Below are 25,544 nucleotides of genomic sequence, written 5' to 3' on the forward strand. Positions count from 1 at the left end.
GCCAAGTTCAGATGTAGCTCCCTAGCCTTGATGCCATGTGCTACTGGTGCAACACTCTGTTTGGCAACTGGGAAGATGACAAACCACTGAAATGATCTTGTCTCCTGCTAGGATAGCAAAGGGAGGTCCTCTAATGAAGCGGGCTGATGCCTTGAGGCTGGACATTGTCATACACGCTGCGGAAAAGTCTCCCAAGGATGGACATTAATTAAGCATAGTGTTGGTGGCCAGTGTGCTGTCCAAGAGCTGCTCCAGACTGCACAGGATTGTGTGAGTTCACAGCCAGAGAAGTAAACCTTCTACATACACCGAGGCAAGGCCACTAGTGACAGCTCTAACATTATCACCTCCCATCGCAGACTGTTTGCCCCACAGGCTACATGTGTGACAGTCACCACTGGCTCCTCCCTGCCTTGGTCAAGGTCTCAAGCTTTCTGTGAACACTCAGCTCCAGCTTGTGGTCTTTGTCCCCACCCACCTGAAGCCCTCACCTCATGGATGGCAAGTGCCTCATGACAACGTCCAGGGCCTGGATCGTCTCGAAGGGGACGCTGGGCAGCCGCCCCGAAAGTGCATCGTGTAACGCCTGCAAGCTCACGCAGGATACCCACTTGATGGATACCTTAAAGATGCGATCTTTGCCTTCTCCTGGCAGCGTGACCTCCAGTTCCACCTGCCAAACCAAAGCACAAAGGTCAGTATCTCCCGCACACATGTGTGGAGGTCTACGGTAGGTGTCTTCCTCAGCGGCTTCCCACTTTGCAGTTTCCATCTCTCTTTGAACCTGCTGCTTATTGATTAGGCTAAGCTGATTAGGCAGTGAGCCCAAGGGATCAGAACCTGGTGCTGAGGACAGAACTCAGGTCCCCATACTTCAGGGACAAGCTCTTCACCCAAAGACACACTTCCCCAGACTCAGTTTTCTTTACTTTTAACAAATGTGCAATCACACAGCTGTATGAGGTCAGTGACCAGCATACGGACACTCATGACTCCCCAAAACATGCCCACTTCTCCCATAACACTTGTTCAGTCTACCCAGATCTCAGTGTCCACAGTTGAGTCACCACCATCTATGATAGTGTATCACGACTGTGGCCTACAAACCAAGCACTCAGGCGATGCTCAAAGTGGCTGTTTTCTGTTGCTGACAAGCCCCAAGGGGTCTGGAGTACTCTATCCTCAGGATGGGTTCACTTCACCCTGCTATATGCATCGCCACAGACACTGAGCTGGCAAACAGTCCAAGGCCCCAGGGCCAGGAAAAGGCAGAAAGGGGACTGGGTTTCAGACTGGCCAATGCCACTACCCAGGAGAAACAACTCAGATGTGTGTCCAGAACCCAAGGATGACTGGCATGGTACCAATCAATCTAGGTAGGGTGAACTGGCTATAGACTCAACCTCTGAGGACACGGACACCGAGCCATGCAGCCCTCGTTTGGACAACTTTGCAAGAAGAAATCAAATTGAGAGCAAATTATGTACATTTTGGAACCTCACACCACTAAGAAACAAAGAGAGGAGAAAGCCACACCCTGACACAAAGAAGCAGTGTCTGGGGGAAGTTGTGAACATACAGGAGCAGCTGTGTCTTCAAGGTCTCCCTGTCCTCAGCTGCAGGGCCATTGACCCCCATCCCCATAGAAGAGTGATGGCGCCAGCAGGTGTCTGGCATCACAAGCGCTATGCTGGCCAGAGGGACAGCTGCAGGGCTTGGTGCCATGCATCCTTTTCTGACAGGGACATACAGGTCACGTCCTGTTTCAATGCTGCCTAATGGGCTGCTGCGACTTTACATGGCAATCTTCTGGGAAAACAAGTCACCGCCTGTGCTGGATAGGCTTTTTGGTTTTTTTTTTTTTGTTTGTTTGTTTGTTTGTTTTATTTTGTTTTGTCAACTTGACACAACCAGAACCACCTGGGAAGAGGGAACCTCAACTGGCTTGTGAGCATTTTCTTAACTAAAGATTGATGTAGGAGGGCCAAGCCCACTTTGAGTGGAGCTTCTCTTGGGCATGTGGTTCTGGGGTATACATAAAAGCAAACTGAAGGGGTTGGGGATTTAGCTCAGTGGTAGAGCGCTTGCCTAGCAAGCGCAAGGCCCTGGGTTCGGTCCCCAGCTCCGAAAAAAAGAAAAAGAAAAAAAAAATATCTAAAAAAAAGTAAACTGAAAAAGCCAGTAGTGGTTCGTGCTCCTTCTGGTCCCTACCTTAGTCCCTCCAGGTTCCTCACTTGTTTCCCTCAATAATGCACTGCATCCTTTTAGTCTAATAACCCCCACCCCAAATTGCTTTTGTTTTTATCCCAGTAACAGAAATTAAATGAAAATAGAAATTGGTATCAGAAGTGGGGTGTTGCTCTGACAGACCTGACCATGTTACTCTTTTGGAAGGTTTGAATAGGAATGGTCCCCACAGACTCACGTGTTTGAATGCTTGGCCCATAGGAGTGGCACTATGAGGAGATATGGCCTTGCTGAAGTAGGTGTGGCCTTGTTGGAGGAAGCATGTCACTGTGGAGGCAGGCTTTGAGGTCTCCTATGCTCCAGCTAAACTCAGTGTGGCACACAGTCTCCTCCTGCTGCCTTCAAATCAGGACTGTACAACTCTCAGCTCCTTCTCCAGCAACATGTCTGTCTGCATGCTGCCATGTTCCCCACCATAATGATAATGGGCTAAACCTCTGAAACTGTAAGTCAGCCCCAGTTAAGTGTTTGCCTTCATAAAAGTTGCCTTGGTCAGAGGGTCTCCTCACAGCAATAAAACCCTAAGACATCAGGACATGTAAACCTAAGTAAACCTTTTCCCCTCCAAATCATGGCATTCTCCTTCTTGGATATGGTATTTATGATCAACACTTTTATCAGAACTAGTGCATTTGTGAAGTGTGCAGAGGGTTCAGAAGTACCCTGGCAGGTGACAAGGCAGAGATACAAGCCTAGCAACATGTCTCAGGTACAAACACCACAGGGACCCCTTAGGGATGCCCGTGGCTGCCTCCTGAGCCTCCCTTCCCAGAGCCCACTGGCTACTAGCCAGGGACTCCCACGAGCTGGTCCACAGCCACAACTACTATCTAGGAAGGGGATATACTCCACTCTCCCTGGCCCAGGAGGCAGCAGCTCAGAAGCTATAACCTGCAGACAGCTGATAAAAGAAGGTGCGGCTAGACACAGCCAAGAACAGCCAGGGATAATATATCAAACATGGTTTTGGTGAAAAGAGACTGAGGGTGTCAGTACCAAATTTAGAGCAACCAGCATCTAACTTTTCAGTTCTGTCCCATGTCAAAGTGAAGCCATGGGCTTGGTAGACACAAGTACTCTTGGCCCCAAGGAGCTGTTTTCTTCCCACATGGGCTGGCAGCAAGGTGGACGCCTATGGAGAGCATGAGCTGAGCTCTGGGGAGACTGCTCCTTAGGAAGGTGATGTACACACAGTAATATGACCATATCAGACATCACAGTCCCCACTGAGCACTAGGTAGAGGCTGAGCTAACAGATTCAAGGGGAGTCCTTTCTTACTAAGAGGACAAAAAAGAAAAAAACCGAAGACAAAGCTTTGCTGGTAGTAAAACAAAGGGAAACTATTTTTGATTGGCTCAGAGGGAGAACCTCATGCCAGCTTGTCTGAAAACACTGACACTGGTGACTGGGATTAAGTTGCAAGGGACTAACTGCCATCTCCAAATGCTCTGTGTGTGGGCTAGCACAGGCAACTAACTGTACCCATTACACCTGCCAGGGACTTACATGTCTGGGCAGTGGGCAATGGGCTCTTCAAACCATGCTACTCACACTGCAGTGTGGGACTGGAGAGGGGCACATGAAGCTCCCAGATGCAGGATGAAAGCCCACACTGCAGCTGGGACCTGAGGTGTACCACACAGGAGAGGTGGGGCTGCCTATCCTGCCTGCTGCATGCTGCACTCTGCACTAGAAAGGTAGCTGGGCTGACAAGGTGAGGAGGCTTTGTTAGGCCCCATTACTAGGAAAGGCACACACACTCCGTCTCTGTTCATTCCAGTCTGGGCTGTTAGCTCAGATTATCTACATCTGAGCATCAGAGACGCCCCATCCCGCCTTCAAGACATTTCTCTTCACGCTCCTCCCAGTGTCTAATTATAAATTTGTACCGACAAAACTGTGAATAAACTCCTTATGCTTTTCTTTCTTATAGAGCTTTAAATAAAAACAAATGTGTAAATTAAACACAAAACCTTAAGATCAATAAATCTCCAATTCACAGTACGTGAATTTGCCAGGGAGAGCCTGCTCAGTTCATTCACACCCAGTCCTGGGATTTCCTCCAACTCGGAACCCTACGCCCATTATCCGTTCCTGGAGTGGCAGTGACAACCCACGTGCCACTGGGGGATGGGGGTTGGGAGATCAGAACACGACACACAGAGCTGTGTAGTCATTGGCCCTCTCCCTGCCCTAACAGTGTGTTCCTGTCAGCCTGGTGAGTCGAAGCAGAGCCACCAGGTATGACGACTGCCTGGCTCCAATGGGAATACAGATGGGCACAAAGGAGGCAAGACACACGGTCACTTAGCAACGCAGCCTTTTTTTTCAGGCCTGCAGGAAATGTGCCATCCCTTCATTCTCAGACTGTCAAAGTCTGGACAGAAGCTTTATTACTTTTTAAATAAAGTCCCGATAAGGCTAAAAATAATAAGGGAAGGTAACTATTTTCTATGGTTACCACACCAGGTTGATTCATCTTCTTCCTCCTCACTCTAGAGGAGGATACTGCAGCACATCCGCTTTTACACACACACACACACACACACACACACACACACACCACACACCCTCACCACACCACCTCATACACACACACACACACCACACACACTCACACACACTCACCACACCACCTCATACACACACACTCACCACACACACTCACCACACACACTCACACTCACACACTCTCTCACACACACTCACACTCTCACACACACACTCACACTCTCTCACACACACACTCACACTCACCACACACACTCACACACATTAACCACACCACCTCACACACACACTCACCACACATACTCACACCCACACACACTCTCACACACACTCACACAGTGTGTGTAGTGGTCTGTGGGTTGTACTTGGGAGTGTTTTGTATTTGAGCAGCCTCACTGCAAACCTCAGTACACCCCACACACCTCATCATGAAGCCCACACAGAGCAGCCACCCATGCCTCCCAGATGAAGTGATCTTCTACATCAGAGGAAAAAGGAACCTTGAAACATATCTGAATCTCACCCAAAAGCTAGACTGGGCCCCAGCACACGTAGCCTCACCTTGTCCCTGCCAATTGGAAGGGGCATAGCTGTGTACAGATTCTTCCGTCCATCAAACACTGGCTTCCGGTCCCCGAAGATCTGGGTTTTAAAGTGCTGGACCATGTGCTCCACTATTTCCCTAAAACAGAGAAGTCAGGGAGATGTCAGTGATTGAGGGCTGGCACCCGTCTGGTACAAACCAGCTTTGAAGGTCCTTAGGAAACCAGGGGTTCTGCCTGCTATGTGACTCTCCACCCTCTTCTGTGGGGGGAGGAAGAAAAAAAAATCAACCTAGAACATGAATGAAGTGGGCTTGTCTCATTTCCTGGTCACACGAATGTGGGAGAACGTTGTAACAAGTTATGCAGGGCAGAGAGTGGATGCTACCATAATGTCAGAGTGCCCAGGTACACTCAAGGGTAACCAGTGTAATTTCTGTCTGTCTCAAAGTTGTGGATTGGACACCTCTGTTGTGAGGTTGTGCCCTTGGTAGTCCACAGACGCCACGTTTTACATTCACAGGCATGATGTGCAGACATCACCAACCTCTTTCCTCCGAATGAAACCCCTCACCCACCCTTCCCTGAGGCAAGCAGAAGGTAGTTACAGAGACAGCTAGGAAGACGCCCTACTGACGAGGCTTGCCCCAGGCAGGCCCCAGGCTCCTGACCTTACTAAGCTGTTAAAGTGAGCCCTCGGGATCACCTGGGCAGTCTGTGCTCCAGAGCAGCCGGCGTGCAGAACCACGAGGTCTCAACCTCGACAACAGGGAGCAAATGGCTCCACCTCTCAAGAACCTACAGGTCACAGCACCGTCACCATTTTATATGCAATGGTAAGAGGCCACCGTGGGAGCCCTCTTCTGCACCCTACTTCCCGGCCCTTGGGAACTGCTGTGCGCCAACTGGCATGTACCTGTTACCTTCCCTACAGTTCTGAAGGTTTCTTGATTTCTACTTATGTAGGTTTATGTCACTGCCTTCTCTTTGTGACACACAGTTAAAAGTTTGCTCAGGTCGCCTCCCACCCCAGCCTTTCCAGAACACTATGAACAACCCAAGCTTCAATCTGAGCTTTTACACAGACACGTTAATATTTTTATACTGCTCTTCTATTCCGTTTTTTGAAAAAAGCTTGTTTTCTTTTTAATCACGTGCATTGTGTGTGGGTGCGTGCAAGTACAGGGCCTGTGGAGGGTGGAGGATCCCATGAACTGGAGACACTGGTGTTGTTAGTGGCTACTTCGTGTGGGGGCTGGGACATCTAACCCTCCTGCCACAAGGCTCACTAAATTTTTTTTTAAACTTAGATATGTGGAGACGGATGTAATCCTACTGTGTATCTTAAGAAATATGACCTTATTACTATATACAGTGGAACCACGATGCCTATAAATGTATATATTATTAAGCTATCTATAACAACAGCCGGGTAAGCCAGTGATTACATTCCCGGTGTCTCTAAGGTTGGCACCCTGTACCTATGCTTTTGAGATAATCACTGAAAACTACAATACCAGGGCAGAGGGCATGTAATATTCTTACTTTTACACATGTACCCGACTGCATTCTAAAACCACTTACACAGACTATACCACAGGAGAGGCTCAAGTCAGGGCCAGGAGGAGAGGGGCATGGATGAGAGGGCACATTTCCTTCAGTAACTGTATTTCGTGTGAGTCTAGCATGCTCTCAAGCAACATGGGGCCTCGCTCTCTCCTGAGGGCTGGCTGTATGGCTCTCCCACTAAGGCAGGCAAGAAGGAGCTTGAGGGACATATGACCTTGCCAGAGGGTGGGCTACACAGGACTCACCATGCTAACAGTGCTAACAGTGACCTATCTCTGGCCATCAGAGACTCCATGTTGGGCCCATCCTGGCTTTCACACAGACTGCTGTGCATGGAACAATGGGGGAAAGGACAAAGGCAGGGGCAGGGTGGGGGCAGCAAGGCACGGTTATGCCTGGGACACGGGGAAAGCACTCAGCTGCCTTCCCCTGAGTCCATTCCACAAGCTGTACTGATGGGCTCTTCTCCACAAAGTGTAAATCCTAGGGGGACACAGCATCACCACACAAGCGCAATGAGGCAATGGCTGCTTCGGGGGAGCTCCCACAATCTGACACAATAGTATTTGAACATTACATCACTTTGACCATCATAATCTTGAATCTGGACCCATTTAAAGCCCCCCCCCCCGCAATTAACAGTGTAATGAAGAACATTAAAGGTTTGCATTTTTAACCAGCCAGGAGCTCTCACAATAATTTCCAAGCCCAGTGGGCTGGCCCTTGTTTCAGTCTGCGGCACCCAGCCCCCTCAGTTGCTGAGAGACTGAACTGACGCAGTTTCTAACCATGGCAACCTCAGCTCCTTACAGACGTGACGCCGACGGGAAAAGAGCAGCAGAATCCGTAAAACACCACGTGACCACTGCCAGCCACATGCCAGTGCCTGATGCAAGCCCGAGTCAGGCCTCCTTTCAGAAAGGGTTTCCTGTATGCTATGGATGGCGTGACAAGAGCCTCATGGGAACCACAAAGCCCAGGCGACAAGAGAGCCTCTGCCCGACCTCTCCAGTCTAGAGGGTGTATGCTACAGCATGGAAACCAACAGGTTTCTGACCCAAGACGCCAGCAAACTGACACACCCACTTATCAATCTTTATTGAAACACAAAAGACCTGGAAAGACCCTCAGCACTGACCGGTTCAGCACAGCCAAGCCAGACCTGTGGCTTTTGTGCAGAAATGTATTTGCTGCAGGAGCACATTCATTAAAAGGGATCGCACTGATTCTAACATGTTCTAGGCACACTGTTCAGCAGGCTAAATTAATCGAGTCCTAAGACACTCAGTGTCCTCCAGCTGTGACAGGAGAGGGTGCACCAGCAAAGGGCACTTTCTTCACCCTGGGGACATCAGTCTGCAATACAGATCAAGGCTCTCCCTCAATGCACTTGGCTTTAGAATTAGCCTCTTGCCTTAAAATGTACAGAGGAAATGGAAGGCAGCTGCTTGGGGATTAGGGTGACGGGGGTGGACAGTCCTAGCTTCACATTCACTGTGGTTCTAGAACAGTTTCAAAGCCACAGCCCGGGAGATCAGCAGAGCCCAGAGCTGCAGGGGTAGAGATTTCTATGCCAAAAAAGATGGCAACTGGATAGATTTCCTCAACAGACTGCACCCCATAGGTGAGGAAGATTACAGCGTGTGGGTGTGCGATTCAGCCACAAAGGTGGGTACAGCCTAAGGGAGATCCTGTGCTATGACAACTTGTATAGAGAGGCTGTTTATAACACAAATGCAAAGTTGGTGGTCACACAAACCAAAAAGAATCTTCAAGGGGTCTAGGAGATGGCTCAGTCAGGCAACTGCTTGCTGTGGCCTGAGGGCCTGAGTTTTGATCACTATGCTGGAGAAACAAAGACAGCTGGATTCTGGGAGCTCCCAGGCTAGCCAGCCCAGTATAATCTAAGCTTCAGGTCCATGTGACAGACCCTGACACAGAAACAAGGACAGCAAACACTTGAGGAATGACACAGAAAGCTGACCTCTGGCTTCCACACACATTCACTCACGCATGCACGCACACACGCATGTACACACCATGTTTAAAGGAAAGCAATAAAAGTTATCCCAATTCAAAAACACAGTATTTTGATTCTTAGCTCACAGCCCCCTTGACATAAATTATCCCTGGCCTAGGATGTGTAGAGCAACAATTCCGAAGGGGGAGAAAGAGGCTTCAAGAAACCAAGGCCAGTATTGTCTCACACATCTCAAAAGACTAAGAAACAGGACTTACAAAAGAGCACACTGTAGTCATATAATGGAAAATTACTAAAAATAAGGATATTAATAGTATTAAAGCGTTAGTCCAGCAGTTAAGACTGATTGCTCTTGTAGAGCTTCCAGTTCAATTCCCAGCACTCGTGTGGCAGAGTACAACTGTCTGTAACTCCAGTCCCGGGGAATGCCACCAGCACTCTGGCCTCTCTGCTGGTTCTACGCATACAGGCGGTACACAAATACACAGACCCAACATTCATACGTATTAATAAAATTAACTTAAAAAAAGATGACAACACGTGAACTATTGAAACCTGCCTTTTTCTTTTTTCTTTTGTGTATGTGCTTGAAAGAAGTCACTGTGTAACCTTGGCTGGTCTGGAACCTGCTGTGTAGACTGGTCTGGCCTTCAACTTAGACATGTGACCAAATGTTGAGGTTAAAGGCATGCACCACCCGCTTGATCTCAGAAACAAAGGGTGTTCAACTGCTAGGACCCACACCGTGGCAAGAGTGAACTAACTTTTCTAGGTTGTTCTTAGACCTCCACACCCACACTCCAGGATGTGTGTGCTCTCTGTCTCCCTCACAGACAGACACACATGATAAATAAATGTAATAAAAGCTTTAAATTTAAAAGCTGGGTTGGCAAACCAGCCCAGTGGTTAAGTTGCTTACCACCCAGCGACCTGAGCGTAAACCCTCACCGTCACATAAAGATCTGACTCTACAGGGCAGAGGCCTCGAAACTGGAGTGGGTCTTCTGCCTGGCCTCCTCGTGCTAGGATGACAAGTGTGAGCCCCATCTTAACTTGTAAGTCACATACAAGTAAGAATTATCAAATATAAAGGGAGATATCGCCCAATTATACGATGGTTAGTTTGTCATTAAGACAGGACAGTTAAAAGCATGGTGTGGCAGTGCAGCCTGACTTTAATCCCAGCATCAGAGGCAAGCGGATCTCTGTGAATTCCAGGCTAGCCCAGTCAATACAGAGCTTGAGGCAGTCAAGGCTAGAGAGCAAAATTCTGTCTCAAAAGCAACGACAACAAAAAGACACAACAATCAGAGCCAGGGAAAGAGCTCGGTGGGCGAGGTGTCTGCTGCAGTTCCTGACAACCTGAGTTCTATCCCTGGGACCCACACAGTGAAGGAGAGAATTTCTACAAATTAACCTCTGAGTGTGTGTACACGTTGGGGGGGGGGGGCGCTCATGCGAGATACACATGCATATAAAAGACCAATAAATATAATTTTTGAATATTTAAAAAACAAGATACAACAATATTGAAAATACATCAAACACAGCAGAAACCCCACTGGCAGAAAGGCAAGTCCCCATCATATTTATGGGGAAAAGACTGTAAAGGGTTGAGTAAAATTATCAGCCACCTCCACCCAAGAGCAGAGCACACCTGTGCCCACCACAGGGAATGTTTTTCACGAGAGAATCACAGCAGGGCTCCATGCTCTACCCTAGCACACTCTTAACTAAATGGAAATCAAGCTTGCACAACACAAGGGAGACCAACTCAAGAATAGCTTACGTGCAAAGATGTTACGTAAAAAAGAGACTGAGCAGAGGGAAGAACAGAGATCAGAAAAACAGAAGGAAAAAAAAAAATCAACAAAGCATAATGTTTGTTCTGGGCAGATGACTAAGCTGCGCCCCCTTAACAAACCTGGTTGGAAGAAAAAACAATTTAAAATACTTGGGGTGAAAGGGGCTTCGTACAGAGCCCATAGACACTAAATATAAAAACTGTGGAACCTGGCACGGTGGCAGGCATCTTTGATACTTGGAAACCAGAGGCAGGCAGATTTCTGAGTTTGAGGCTTAGCTTACTCTGTACAAAGAAGTATATACATAAACATATACATTATGAACAACTTTTTACTAGAAAATTCCATAACTTTGATGACAAAATACAAACTACCTAAGTGTGTGCACCCAAGTGCATGCACACGTACACATACACACACACACACACACACACACACACACACACACACACACACACACAGGGGGATGGGTGTTAATCCTGATATCTGAGGGAAAAAATTAAGCTGTATTAAACAGTTCCTACAAACATAGATCCTAGCCCAAAACAGTTCCATGATAAATCGAGGAGATTTCTAACAGCAGAATCACACATGTTTTATGTGTATGAGGGCATGTGGAGGTGGAGGTCACTTGCCTACAGTATCTTCCGTTGCTCATCACCCTCCCCCTTAAGACAGGCTCTTGTTGGCCAGGCTAGCCTCTCCTGCCTCCTCCTCCCACAATAGCATCACGTCACAGGGATCACAGACATGGGCTCCCCTGTGCAGCTTCTGTGGGCTCTGGGGATTCAAACTCAAGTCCTTAAGCCTCATGAAAAGAGCTTACTCAGCAACCCACCTCCCAGGCCTGAATCTCACACTTTGCTCTTACAGTGGGCAAAGAAGGAACACTTTGCAACTTGCTGAATTATATGTTATACAACCCTGACACAGAAATCTAAAAAGGCAAGGCAATTACAGATTTGCACCCCAGACACAAATTCACAAAACCAGTTCTATACAGAAAGAATTGTGAGTCTCAGAGATGTATAGCTCATTTTTAAAAACACACCATGTGTTAGTTTGAAAAAGATGACAAGATTTGACCAGCAATCAACTCAGCAGTGACAGAATTTAACTGGCTGGTGGCCACTAGCCTCAGCAGATAAGGATAAGAACGGTCTGAAATCCTTTAACTAGTATTACATCTTAAAGAGGAATGACTGCTGATCAATTAAAATCAGTAACAGGACGGGAGTGCTCTCTGCAAGGCCCACGCTCAATATCCAGCTAGATTTTCTCCACACTGCATTAATGAAAGTAAAATATAAGACTCACTGTAAACTAGAAAGAAAGAAACCAAACACTCGTCATTAAATATCACGTTTAAGTTGGGCTGGAGAGGTGGCACCATGGTTAGGAGCACTTGCTGTTCTTCCAGAGGACAAGGTTTGGTTCCCAGCACCTACATGATGGCTCCCAACTACCTCTCACTCCAGTTCTAGATGATCTTATTCCTTCTGGTCTTCATGGGCATCACATGCATGTGGTACACAGACATACACATAGGAAACACTTGTACACACTGTTAAATGATCTAACATTCATAGTCAGGTAAAATTCACCCTGACAGGTGTACGAGTCAATGATTTAGTGCGTTGGAACTTAAACATCATTCCACCCATCTAAGATTGGTAGATGCCCATGCCCCCAGATAAACCTCTGTACTCCCTGGCTGTCACTCATCTGTGTCTGGAAAATGACATTTTAAGATGCTAGCTACAAAAGCAAAGAATATAAAAATTTAAATTCAAACCTAACCTCTTACTGGAACTCTCTGGAAAGCCCCCACCCCCTTATTCTCTCTGTTTGTTTTTTGTTTTGTTTTGTTTTTTGTTTTTTGTTTTGTTTGTTGTTCAAAGCAGAAATCTAGATTTGGAAAAACAATCTCAGAGAAGTCAGCAATGTGAGATTCCAGTCTAGAGTTAAGGCTGTGCACTTGCCTAGTATGTGTCCTGCCCTGGGTTCAACCACCAGCTCCATACATTAGACAAGCTGATGAGTTATTATTGGTCTGAAGGGAGACCAAAGCAGGGACCGACACACCACATGCATGGCTGACTGAACCTCCCTTTCAAAGGTGTCATGATAAATAGATAGACACAGAAAAGCCTCTACAATACCTCACCTCATGCTGCACACAATAAGCAGTTCAGGATGGAGCACAGATCTCAACACAAAAGCCCAAACTACAACTCTTCCAAAGAAAACAGGATCTTTATGACCTCTCTTGACACAGACTTCCTAGGGATGACGACACCTGCCATTTTCAAAGTTCATAAACTGAACTTCAACAAAACTTGGAAGTTTTATTCACTAGAAGGCACTATTTTAAAAAGCAAAACAAACAAAAACCCGCTAATACAAGAAAGCAAATGTCAGACTGGAGGAGAATATTCCCAACAGACTCCAGATCATCCAGAACCAAAAGACACCTACGAATCAAGACAACAGGGCACGAGGCGCCAACACTCCTCATGTGTAAAGGGGAAAGTCATCAACTGTTACCAGGGTGAGGGGTAAAGCCACAGCAGCAGCAACACACACAGAAGAGCAGCACAAACCACTCAAAAGCTGACAAGCTGTGGGACAAACCAGTCCACTTTGATGGAGACAAAACCCGGCACCTGCCTGGGACACACCGGGTGGATACCCAGACAGTGAAGCCCACTCCTCACTCTGGCAACTATGAGGAAGGAAGACCCATGTCCATTCAGAGAAGAAGAAAGAAGAGGGTTTTCTTTCATGGAGCTTCGTAACCTCCCAAGTGTTACCAGTTAGAAGAATGGGTAAATTATCAGTCACTGAGGGCTAGGGGGTTTCTCAGTGGATGGAATGTTCCCATGAGAACCAGTTCAGATCATTAGAACCCATGCAAATGCCAGTTAGGTGTGGCAGCCACTGGTGGAGAAAAGACAGCTCCAGAGCAAGCTAGACTAGCTTAACAGAGAGCTCTGGTTTAAATGACAGACCTTACTACCATGAGGTGGAAAAGTGAGCAAGGAAGATGCCCAACCTCAGGACTCCACACACGGACATGGACCTGCGTGCGCACATCACACACATACACAACAATTCAATGCAATACCCCTTAATACTAAAAGTAACTACTACAATACATAGAACACAGAGAAATCTCAAAAGACAATTCTGGACCAAAGAAGTTGAGGTTACATGGCTTCTGTAGGCAGGACATAACATAAGCTGACAAAAGGTAGAACTATGTGACTTAACGGTCAGCCAGGCTAACCTGAAGAAGATGCTGGCTACACGCGTCTATTACAACTCTGGAGTGGGTCATTTACAGTGTTGGTGCTCCACTACACTCAAATTGTATCTCAATGCAAAACCAATTAAAAATACATCGTAACAACCTCATGGGAAAGGTCAGAAGATACCTGTTCACTCTCCGAGGGCATTTCTCAGGTTTGATGTCCAATTCATAGTGATAGATGTCAATTTTGGGGATGTCCATTTCAAAGAAATTGGCCTGTAGTTTGATTGTTCTCCCGGTGGTGCCGAAATCCGGCCGAGGTGGAGGCTTGAAGGCATATCCTGGGATGGGTGATGTTGTCGGAGCAGGAGACGCAAGAACTAGAAAACAGTAGGGAGACAGCAGACATCAGAGTTAGCAGGCTCGGTTTTGTCCCTGAGAATCATGGTGCACCCTAAGCTTCCTGTGCCCCTTGGATGCTGAGGCCCGCACCACCATGGGCTCCATCATCACACTTTCCCCTTTGTTCACACATCCCGACCACCGCATGACATCCCCGTGCAGATCCACTTCATCACAGGGACCAGCCGGCAACTCTGCCAACTGACTGCTGGGGACTTTCATCTCGCTCACCCAGGCTCAGAGAGTTCGCACTGCGGTCTAGCTCCTATTCCGACAGTATCCTAGCCCTTCTCAGGCCAGGCAAACCTCGCTTCCCCTGCTCTTCCCCTCTGGCACCGCCCCTCCGTGCTCCCCACCTGGAGATCCCATGTGACCATGCACAACCACAGCAAGGAACCTTTGGTAGGCCCAGGAACGGTTTCGACACCTCTGTGGCTCTCTAACACCTTCCCGGTATGCCCAGGTGTATGCTAGTGTCCACCCAATAACTCGGCCTTTCACATTTCTAACCAGTGTCCCAATCTTCTTCATTTCCTTTATTCTTACCCCAGGATACTGTGTTGCCATCCCAAGGTCTGAGAGGGTACAAGGGAAGCCAGGGCACACTGAATGAACTCTGACACTGTGCAAGGAAGCAAGGGAGACGGAGTCTCTATAAGGTACCCTTAGCAATCAGAGGCCTGGGTCCAGACAGCCCAGCTTTCCTGCAAATGATCACATATCGAGTTCAAGCATCACCCCCCCATGCCCCACACCCCACGCCCCACGCCCCACGGCCCCAGCAGCATTCACAGCACCTGTGCCATTTTGTGACTTCCATAGGCTATACGGGCTCACACAAGCTCAGGCCGTGGAAATCCCCACTCAAGAACCTCACCCCAGCAATGGACCAAGCTGCTTTGCAGAGGTGGTGTTTTAACACTAAGCCAGCCATCAACTTAGGGTGCGCTGGGGTGAGTCAGATTACCACAATCGTTCAGTTTACCTGTGCTGTCCATGGGGAATTGAAGCCCTGGAATAGTGACTTAGCAGTAAGGAAAGCAAGACCCACCAGACCAGACTTATCTGTGACACAAGCCATAAATGCCAAGGCAAAGGTACCCCCGATACTTTTCAAGTCCTCAAACCCTGCCTTGCTCTACAGTCCCAGCCGGCCTGGAAGTCACCAGAGAACAGGCTGGCCTCCAACTTACAGCTACTCTCCTGTGTGTCTCCCGAGCACATGCATACTGTGACACTGTTGCCTACTTTTGCTGTGGACATGGGAAAGTGTCACATGAACTCCAAAGCCAGTAGATGACGAATAACAAATTTAGGAAAAACACAACTACGTATTTGTTTGATAACAGACCACTTGTAATTTTCATTTAAACATCCTGTTTCAAGAGATAAGCCGCCTGCATTTTTTTTAAAGATTTATTCATTTATTATGTATAAGTACACTGTAGTTGTCTTCAGACACACCAGAAGAGGGCATCGGATCTGTTTACAGATGGTTGTGAGCCACCATGTGGTTGCTGGGAATTGAACTCAGGACCTCTGGAAGAGCAGTTGGGTGCTCTTAACCGCTGAGCCACCTCTCCAGCCCCAGCCGCCTGCATTTTTAAAACGCCACAATGCCCATTGACAATCACTGGGAATAAACACTCCACCAAAAACAGTACTTGCCAGCTGTCTCGGGAGTCCCAGGCTTGCTCACTTTCTGTTTTGTTTCTCCAAGAAAGCTAAAGAACCACTTAGCTGAGCAGCGCAGAAGTGACGGAGCCTCTCGTCTACACTCACTTGACTTCAGAGGTAACATAGTTACAGATTTGAAAGCAGGCACTCAACCACCAGCCCCCTTAAGGCCCGAACGTGTCAAGGAGCCTTAAAAGGAGGAGAAAAACTGTTCTCCTCGCATGGGCTTCTCCTTTCTGGATGAGCGTCACCCAGCAGGAGGAAGTCAGTTTTCATTAGCTCACCAGGACACCCACTACCCTTCCCTCCACAGACCTTGATCGGGACACAGACTATCCAGATAAGCTCAACAAACCTGTCCTTCAGGTCAAAAGAAGACTTAGCAAAGAACAGCCAATAGACTGTGGACCCTGCTCTTAGGTGGTCTCCACTGCTCCAAGTAGAGGAAGGAAGCTTAGAACAGGATCGGTCAAACCAGAGTCAGGAAGCTCAGACACTGTGAGAGCCAATGATCAGCTTAAAAAGGCGACAAAGGAGCACAGCCCAGGACCCTCTCTCCTGTCACAGTTGATGTGGCCTCAGCACCTAGACCTGGCCACAGTTTCTTTTCAGACTTTCACTTCTCAGGTCACTGGGAAGCCCACCCCCGATGGCCAGCTACTGGAACTGCAGAGTATCACTAGCTGGCTGGGGCTGCAGGAGAATTAATAAAGGGAACAAGGAAACGTGAAGCATAATTTCACAAGATACTGTTTCCATTACTTCTGCAAAGAATGACAAGGCAGTCACTTCATAGAAAGCCACGGAGAACAGAAAATCATATTTTGCTCATACAAGTTCTCCGGCCTAGACCTCTTCCTAAGTACTGTGATCCCGTGATCCCTCTTCTGAGACACCAGAGGCCTATTTTTATCACTCCCGGGGAGCCCCAAGTGCACACTGCCAAACAAGCAGGAGGTTGAGACCCAAAGCCCTGGAGAGAAGCTGGCTCCCCATGAGCACAGAGCTCCTAAGAGAAAGGAGATCAGCGAAACAGCTAAGCTTGTGAGGTAGAGACTCTGGACCCCACAGTAATGTGCCAAGCTTGAAGAGAGGAAAGGCGGCACACCCCCTTCAGCCCTTTAGTCTGACACTGACGATATTGAGATTTAAGTGAGGGGAAGCATCAAAGACTCCCTGGTGACTGGCCCCACCCTCTCTATACCCCAGGCATAGCCAATGTCCTTTCTCCCCCAACCCTCCCCCCATAGCACCCAGACACTCTGCTTGGCACCTGGTCTCCTACCCTTGTTCTGCATGTTTCCAGCTGCCTTCTCGGGAGGCCCGGGGGAGGGGCAGTGCCACCCCTCAACCCCTGGATGATACATCCACCCAGATCCACTCGCTCCCTGGAGAGGGTTCCCTGGCAGGGAGACTCCCAGGACTCAGTCCCAGCGTGATGCCAACAACAGCGCAGGCACCCAGTGTTTGCCTACTTGCTGATCACTTAGCACATTTGTTTTAGAGCTCCATTTTTAGAGCTCCATCACAAACAGCGAAAGGGAAACACAGAGAATGAGTAACCGACTTCCTGTATGAGCAACTGCGTCCAGGAGACCAAAAGATCTGCTGTTTGTGACAGATGCCAAAAGAGGCCTAGCCTGCCGCAGTACAGGATGGCCTCAAAAGTCCCAAGGCACATGGGGGATCTGCACAGGGAGAGGATGCTAAGACCCTTGCCCTAGGCCGACCACTCTCACACCTGGCACATAGCCCCAGCCTCCCTCTAAGAGACAGTGCTGCACTCTGGAAACATTTGCTAAGCCTGTGTGCTCAGTTTAGGCACAAACACCAGCTTCAGACAATGAACATGGAGTGGAACCATCAGGAACAGGGTACTAGGTCATGGGCAGGTCCTGGAAGCAACATACCACACACCTGTAGGCTTGGGATACTCTGGGTCCCTGGCACAGATCTGACCTCAGCCTCCCACACCAGGACTGACAAACAAACAAACAAACAACAAAAGGCCCACCCAGCCCATTCCTCCTAGGGCAGTCAGGAAGTGGGTGGTAGACAGATTGTCCCCTACCCAGGAGCCCTGCTGCAGGATGGTGACCAATGCTTGGCCACAAACCACTACCAAGGAAGGTCATGGTGCCTTCTGGAAAAACCTATACTCCCTCTCCTTACAGGCTTAGGGAACAGGGGTCCAGGCTGCCCTGTGCCCTGCTCCTCACCTGGCCTGACCCCCTGCACAGGCCCTCAGGAATGTTCTTAGCCAGCCAGGGACCAGTGAGTGAAGGGGCCTGGCTTCTACCCACAGTAGAACTGAAGCAGCGCCAGTACTGTGTAATACACCTTATTCTCTTCAACCTTGATAATAAAAAATGACAGAAGACAGAGGAAAGTAGAATAAAACCGCAGAGAAAGTCACCACAAGACAATCCCTGTAAAATGAGCCTTCTAAGTACACATGCCCCAGCTAGACCTGCCCGGGTTTTTCCACCCCAACCCCCATCCTTCCTTTCACATTATACCCATGCCCAGAGCCTCCAAACTACCTTAGTGTTTTCCAAACTCCCCCTGGACCACAGAGTCTGGGCCGATGCCCCTGAGAGAACACACCTCTATCTCCCTTCATCCTGGGACAGAAACCAGGCCCCACAGTGGGAACTCCAACAGCACCCTCCCTCAGTGCTGACCTGCTCGTCTTCCTGGCCTGTCTGGCTTAAGAGACAAGCATAGGCCATCCCTGTATGGATGACACCTTCTGGCACCAGTGTGCCGTGGACACAAGGAACCAATGGGAGCTAGAGGCTGCGTGCATTCTGCGGGTCCCCCTCCAGCTACCCTCACTCCAGCATTCCCTCCCCACACTGCAACTCCACACTGAGTTCTGAGACTTTCTTTCCTTTCTTTCTCTTCTCCTTTCTCCCTTTCCTTCTTCCCAGATGGTCTCGTGTAACCTAGGTTAGCCTCAAACTTGCTTTGTAGACAAGGCTGACATTGAACTCCCGATCTTCCTGCCTCTAGCTTACCAGTGCTAAGATCACAGGTATACATCACCACATCTATAGAGTGGGGTTTGAACCCAGGGCCTTCTAATGCTAGACCAGCTGTCTATCCCAGCCCAGCATTCTGACCATCTCTCCTTCAGGATGAATGAATGCCACACTCAAAACCTGGCACCGCAAGTCATCCCGGGAAAGCTTAGTCCTGTCTGCCCCAGTACCTGTCCTCGACACAGTATCAGGTGGCAAGAGGCCCAGCTGGCCCGTGGCCACCACCCTTGCTAGCACTGTAGTGTGTTCCCCATCGCCCTCAGGACTCTGCGGTTATGTATGATAAAGAAGTCCTTTATTTTGTATCACATATTAGATTTGGTATTTTGATGGCTTTAATTCAGTATGACTCATTTGATCTATCAGCCTATATATTTTGTTTCTGCCATGAAAATCATTATTCTAGAAAAAATTCCCACACCAGCGTCACCAGGCTGACAAAGGAACTCGTGATCTGAACATGTGAGAACCAGCTTCCCTGGGTCTCTAGGCAGAAGCTGGTACCCAGATCCTGAAAACAGTAAACCTGCCCTCAGACTGACTATGGGGGATGAGCAGGTTAACTGTTTCTCTCTAGGGGCCATTCAGAAACGGTGGCACTTGCCCTCCTGAGGCAGGAGCAGCTGGGAAGTCAGGCCAGCACCCTGCAGACATGATAGGGGCTCTGCTATCTCCATGGCTGCAACAATGTGCGTCAGTTCACCATTTACCACTGCCATGGCAACCAGCCTCTCCTGCGTCTGCTCATCATGCAGGCTGCTGGCATGGGCGGCATCAAGTTTGAATCAGGAGACTGGTGTCCTGAGGAGGCCTGACAGTGGCACCTCCACATGACATCCTGGCATGCACACACATGTAGCTATCATGTGGCCCTGGGACACGACACTAGGCATTCCATATGCTCTCGTATGCAAGTGTATGGGCCCATGTGGAGACAAACCACTCTGGGAAGTGTGAAAGCAGATGGATATGACTGTCCAGAGATTTTCTATAGAATTAACCATAGGAGTGGGGGTGTGCACTCACAATCCCGGAATGCAGGAGACTGAGACAGGAGGATCATGAGTTAAAGAGGCTAGCCTGTGCTACCTACATAGGGAGACACTGTCAACTAGGAAAACAAACAACAACAACAACAACAAAACCCCCAAACAATAAAACAACAAAAACGAACAATTGTTCAAGGGCTCGAGCGATGGCTCCCAGCACCCATACAGGGCAGCTCACAAGGGCTGCAATTCCAACTTCAGGGGCACCTGCTCTCCCAGGGCACACAAAGACACACAGGCATGAACAACACACCTTTTTAAAACAAACCTTCAACCTGCTCAGCTAACACAACTCCCGCATCCCCACCCCCATGGTCAGGCTTTCATTAAGCGCCTACTGTGCAGCAAGCATGCATCTTGCTGCCACTGTATACCTGTGCCAGCTGAAGACCACAGGTGTCATGTGACAAACCACACGGAGCGGAGCAGGAAGTCACCTGGGAAACCAGGAGAAAATTCCCACCCCTTGCTTGCACAGTGTGCTGAATCATCGGCCAGGTTCAGGTCTACATGCACAGAGACATAAGGGGCTACTGAACCCCAGATCTGAGGGGTTCAATGGGAGTTGGGGGAAAAGGGAAGCATAGAGGACAGCTGCCACCCTTCCCAGAAGGCTGCTTCCTGTCACCACCCACCTGCTGAAAGCAGTCTTGCCATGACATCTAAGTATGAGCTGTATGACCTTTAAACAGAACAAAGGTTGCATGACTTCACTCCTGGGTGACTTACAGGAGGGAGTGGGCGTGGGGGTAGCTGCCAGTAAAGCACTTGCCAAGACAGCATGGGGACCTGAGCTCAGAGCCCCAGGGCTTATTAGAAAAGCCACTTGGAGGGCCAAAAGTAACAGATTCCTCGGGCTGGTCTGCCAGTCTAGCCAATTGGTGTGTGCCAGGTTCAAAGACACTGTCTTTAAAAAAATCGAGACACCTGATGACAACCTCTTGTGTTAACCTGTCCACACGCGTGCACACACACGCGCACACACACTCCTTATGAAAATTCCCACCACACACAGTGGCTTAAGAAGCAATGACAAGCCAGATGTGCTGGCTACAGCCTGTATTCTAGCATCCTGAAAGCTGAAGCAGGTGGACAGCTGTGAATATGACATCTGTGCCATACTAAATTCCAACCTAGCCAAGCAACCCCAGGGGGAGTGGAACCCAGGGCTCTTCCTTCAGGACCCAGCGTAGCCAGCCCCAGGCATCCATGGAGGGAGATGGAACACTGCGTGATTGCACAGTTCGTTCCAGGGCTGGGTTTCAAAGCAAGTACCTTTGAAGGCACACAGCTCCTCTGCCTTGTAGAACTCTGTGCTTGCGCTGAACACTGGCCAGAAATTATGAATGAAAAGAATGTGACACACAGCCAGGAAGCTGAGTACCGTGCCACACCCTGGGCCACGCCAGGCATGGACACCAGCGCCTCTCTGCCACGGTCAAGCTCACACACAGGAAAGTGTCTACAGACTTTTTCGGGTTGGGTGGCTTGCCTGGCTTGCCTGGGTTCTCGGCTAGGCGACAGTCAGGCAGGACTGTTGTCCAGGCCCAAGTTGGACATTACAGGCCCCAGGACAGATCTGACAGCTTGCAGGAGCACAGACTGACAGTAGGTTCTGGAGACTCAGGATGCAGTACATAGTTGACAATCCGGCTGTCGTGCACATGCCACCCACACTGACAGAGCTACGGTAAACACAGTCAGTCTTTTTGGACCAAGAAAGAGATGCCTAGAGTGTGTACCAAGAATGGAGCCAGGGCCATCTGCTCCATGGCTGGAGAAGGAACCATGCACCGTCAGCAGAACTAGTGTAGAACCACTGTCGGGGAAGACTTGGGTAACCACCAACCAGTGAGGACTCCAAACCCAAAGCCTGCCCTGCTTCAGGAGCGCCTTTCAACACAGGAACACTCAAGCTCACGTCTGCCTCGCATCTGGCCAAGTACGGCTTGGACTGGAACCGTGCTTGTGGTCAGACACCTCCCATCCCAGTTCTGACTCCCACGGCTTGGCAAACTCGACTGTAAGCCGAGCAAGCAGGCAAGGACATGAGAGGGTTTAACATAACCGGAGCAGGAAGGAGGGAGGGAGCTTTTGCTCTTCCAGGTCCTGGCTCCGGGTCCAGACTTAGCAAACACTGCTGAGATGCAGCTGAGAAAGCTACGGCAAAAAGGGTGACCATCCTAGCACTGCTGGCTGTGACAGTCTTGACCCTAGGAGACTGACCACAGAGTGGTTACTGGTGTGCCTTAGAATGGGATAGTTTGATCTCAGAAGCTGTTTGGGGCCACTACAGAATTTAAATGTTCCAGAGTACACAGGCTTGGAGACATACAACCAGGAATTCCGGCCACCACCTAATGTCCTGATAAATCTCTTGTTCCTATCACAAGGCCCTTCAGTGAGGTCCTTTCTCCTGTGTAGTGGGGAATGAGGCTATCCCTCTGCCTGAGAGGAAAGGAAACAGAGACCGTTCTCTAGAAACCTGCCATCCTTGAACGTTACTAGCTGTCTAGGAGTCTTTTGCTTTGATCACACCTGATTTAAAAAAAAAAAACCCTCTGGGAAATCTTCTATTGTATCATAACTCGTTTGGGTGAGACAGGAAGTGAGGCCCTTGGGGAGCAGACACTGAGGGGTGTGAGGGTGCTGGGTAGGGGAGGTTTCTCTGAGGGGCCCAGACGGTGCAGTACTACAATTGCTCATGTGGCCCTTTTGGTTTAATGAGTAATCAGCTAAATATATGTTGACCTTATTTCAGCAGGAGATAGGATGTGCCATGTGAGTGCAGGGGCACACGCAGCTCCGGATCAGCTGTGACAGTGACACCCCATGCGTAGGTCCGGCCACTCATTTCATCTCAAACTGAAACAGCTGGTTTACAGTGGGTTTTCAATGGCTTTTGTGGTTCAGTATGAAACTCCAACCATGAACCTCTTTGAGAAATGGCCCCCAAACCCATCTCAAAAATAGTTTTGCCTAGTAAATTCTGAGCCGTCCCCTCACAAGTTAAACACAGGCCCAGCAACTCTTCCTCTGCACTATTCAAACTACCACACCAAAGAGGAGCTGCTGAAGAAAGTTGGCTTCGGGGCCAGCTACCCATAACTGCACCACTGTCACTCTTCCTGATATAACTGCCACAAGGTGGCCCAGCCACTGAGCACCTGCTTAAAACTGTCCCACAGTGAGCCTTGGGGTAACTTGAGGAAGCTGAGCAGAATGTCTCACTCTAGCTTTCCTTAAGTCCGGAGTCACCACACTTTATGATCCTAGGGTCAGAGTCTGCCTCTTACTAGACTGTAAGCAGCCTGATCATGAGACCTGTGTCTCTTTATGCACAACTGTGGACTGGTTGGATGCACAGGGAAATAAAAGTAGCTGATGTCAGTGGCCATAACAGTAAAACTACTGATTTATAATCCAACACTGCCAGTCTTTACAGGGAATCCCAAGCCTTCGGGAGGGACTGTGATTCTGCACAGTCAGCCTCTTCTCAGGTGAGGCAGGGGCGCTTACACTTTCCAAGGCTTCAGCATGTCTACGCCTACTCAAATTCACTTCATACCTCTACGTGCTTACTGGCATGAGAAGGGCCCGGGCTCCTGGGCCAAATGGCAGACCCACTCCTAGTAGCAGACTACAGACCAAAGTGTGAACTATTCCACAGCCTCTGAGGACTGTCATAAAGAAAGTAGATCTGCAGACAATGCCTTTATGCAAAGAAGGGTCCTCATCCTTGGCAGCTGACATTAAAAAAAAAAAAAAAAAAAGGACTCAACTTGACAGCTGTAATTAGCAAGGGCAGCTCTTGCTGGGTGTGAGGTACATTTCTGTAACCCCAGCACCTGGGAAGTGGAGGCAAGAAGATCAAGGTTACTCTTGGCTATCCAGCAAGACTCATTCTCAACTAACCATGACAAAGCTCACAAAAAGGAAATCGTGAGCAGCCACTGCTCCCTTTCACAAAGAGAGACCTAGGAATACTCCCAGCTCGAGGTCCATAGTGGGCTGGTTCAAACTGCACGTTCCCGAGTGGGACACACGAAGGTTCTTCATAGTTACAGTCCTGGGGAGATCCTGGTGCTTTCCAGCTCCTGGGACCCTGTCCAGCCAGGGGTCCTGCTCTTCCACCCCAAAGCCAGGAATACCGCCAGGTCCAAAACCCCACTCTGGGCTCACACCATGGCTAGGGGAGTTCACAGTGGACCTGCACAACTGAAAATACAACTGTGTGGAAATAACAGCCCTGCCTAGGGCTGACTCCCTGGCCAGGGGTCCACATTCCACCCGAGCTCCTCCATCTACTACTAGGAAGATTCCTCCCCGGACTTTCCACATGCATGGTACTTAACCACTCTCTGAGGAAGAGACAGAGCCACCCCATTTGACACACGTCTCACCAGACACCTCAAGGGAAGAGGCTGCCCACACTGCTGGCAGCCCGGTGCTGCTCAGGCTCTGTGAGCTGCAGGGTCAACAGGGCGGCAGCCGTACAATCCTGTTTTCTGTGCTGCACCCCTCCTGCTAACGAGAGGGCCAGCCTTCACCTACTAAGGAGAGTAGTGTGGTTCAACTTTGCTTGTGCTCTATCTGCACATATTATCAGCATTAATAACAACCAACAACATGGCAGGACCAGGCCTGGCCACCACTGTTTGAACTCCTTTTTGGGAACGTGTCTGTCCAACAGCAGTGTGCATAGGTTGGACCAGGGCTTCCTCACCACTTGCTTCCCAGTCTGAGCTGAGGACACACAGAGACCTCAAACTTGAATCTCTACCAGGCCATGACCAGTCATCCACTGGAGTCTGCTTAAGTCTGGTTCTCCTCACGATCTGTGAGACTAGATGCATTTTAATAGAAAGACAATCGGGAGAAAAATGCTACCCCAGAAACCGGCAGGTGTGAGCTGGAGCTGCAGTTGTGGCAGGGCACCTGAGCAGATGTGGGAGGTCCAGAAGGAAGAGAAAGCAGGGTGCCCCCCTCACGTCTCAGTTCTACCACACAGGTCTGAGACCAAGCCTTGGCCCTCTGCCTGTCTTGGAAAGAACGAATGTCATATTTTCCATTGAGGTAGCAGAACCTATGAACATCTACTAACCTACTCAACACAGGCCCTTTCTCAAGCCAAGGCATTACCTACCACCCAGGAGAACTGGCAAACGGCCCTTCTGTCGGGGACATCTTGGCAGACAGCAGTGCCAGCCAGGGCCCAGGCTGCAAGGCTCATGCTGTCCTCTGATCACCTGTGTGCCTCAGAGCTCATCACGCTACATGATCTAACATAGAAAGGTGAGGTGGGGGAGGGGTGAGACCAGCTGCAGGAAGGGGGCACATGTCCCCCATAGCAGTAAGTAAGACACTGACAGTGTCATCTCAAACCTCCACCACTTGCCCCACCAGAGTCAAGTCTCACAGAGCAGTTTCCCCAATTTGCCAGCAAACCGCAGAGAAAAGCCA

The 25,544-nt window shown here is 49.2% G+C and overlaps 1 protein-coding gene across 1 annotated transcript in view; it reads right to left on the bottom strand.

Annotated features, from left to right (window-relative positions):
* The window catches only part of Ago2 (argonaute RISC catalytic component 2), an 86,257-nt gene that overhangs the window by 34,077 nt on the left and 26,636 nt on the right, over nt 1-25,544 (bottom strand). Inside the window, 3 exon segments of the mRNA NM_001408918.2 lie at nt 492-673; nt 5,321-5,441; nt 14,094-14,289. Coding sequence (NP_001395847.1) covers nt 492-673; nt 5,321-5,441; nt 14,094-14,289 — 499 coding nt within the window.

Source organism: Rattus norvegicus, chromosome 7 (genome assembly GCF_021556685.1).
Source record: "Rattus norvegicus strain SHRSP/BbbUtx chromosome 7, alternate assembly SHRSP_T2T, whole genome shotgun sequence".
In the NCBI taxonomy this organism is placed as follows: Eukaryota; Metazoa; Chordata; class Mammalia; order Rodentia; family Muridae; genus Rattus; species Rattus norvegicus.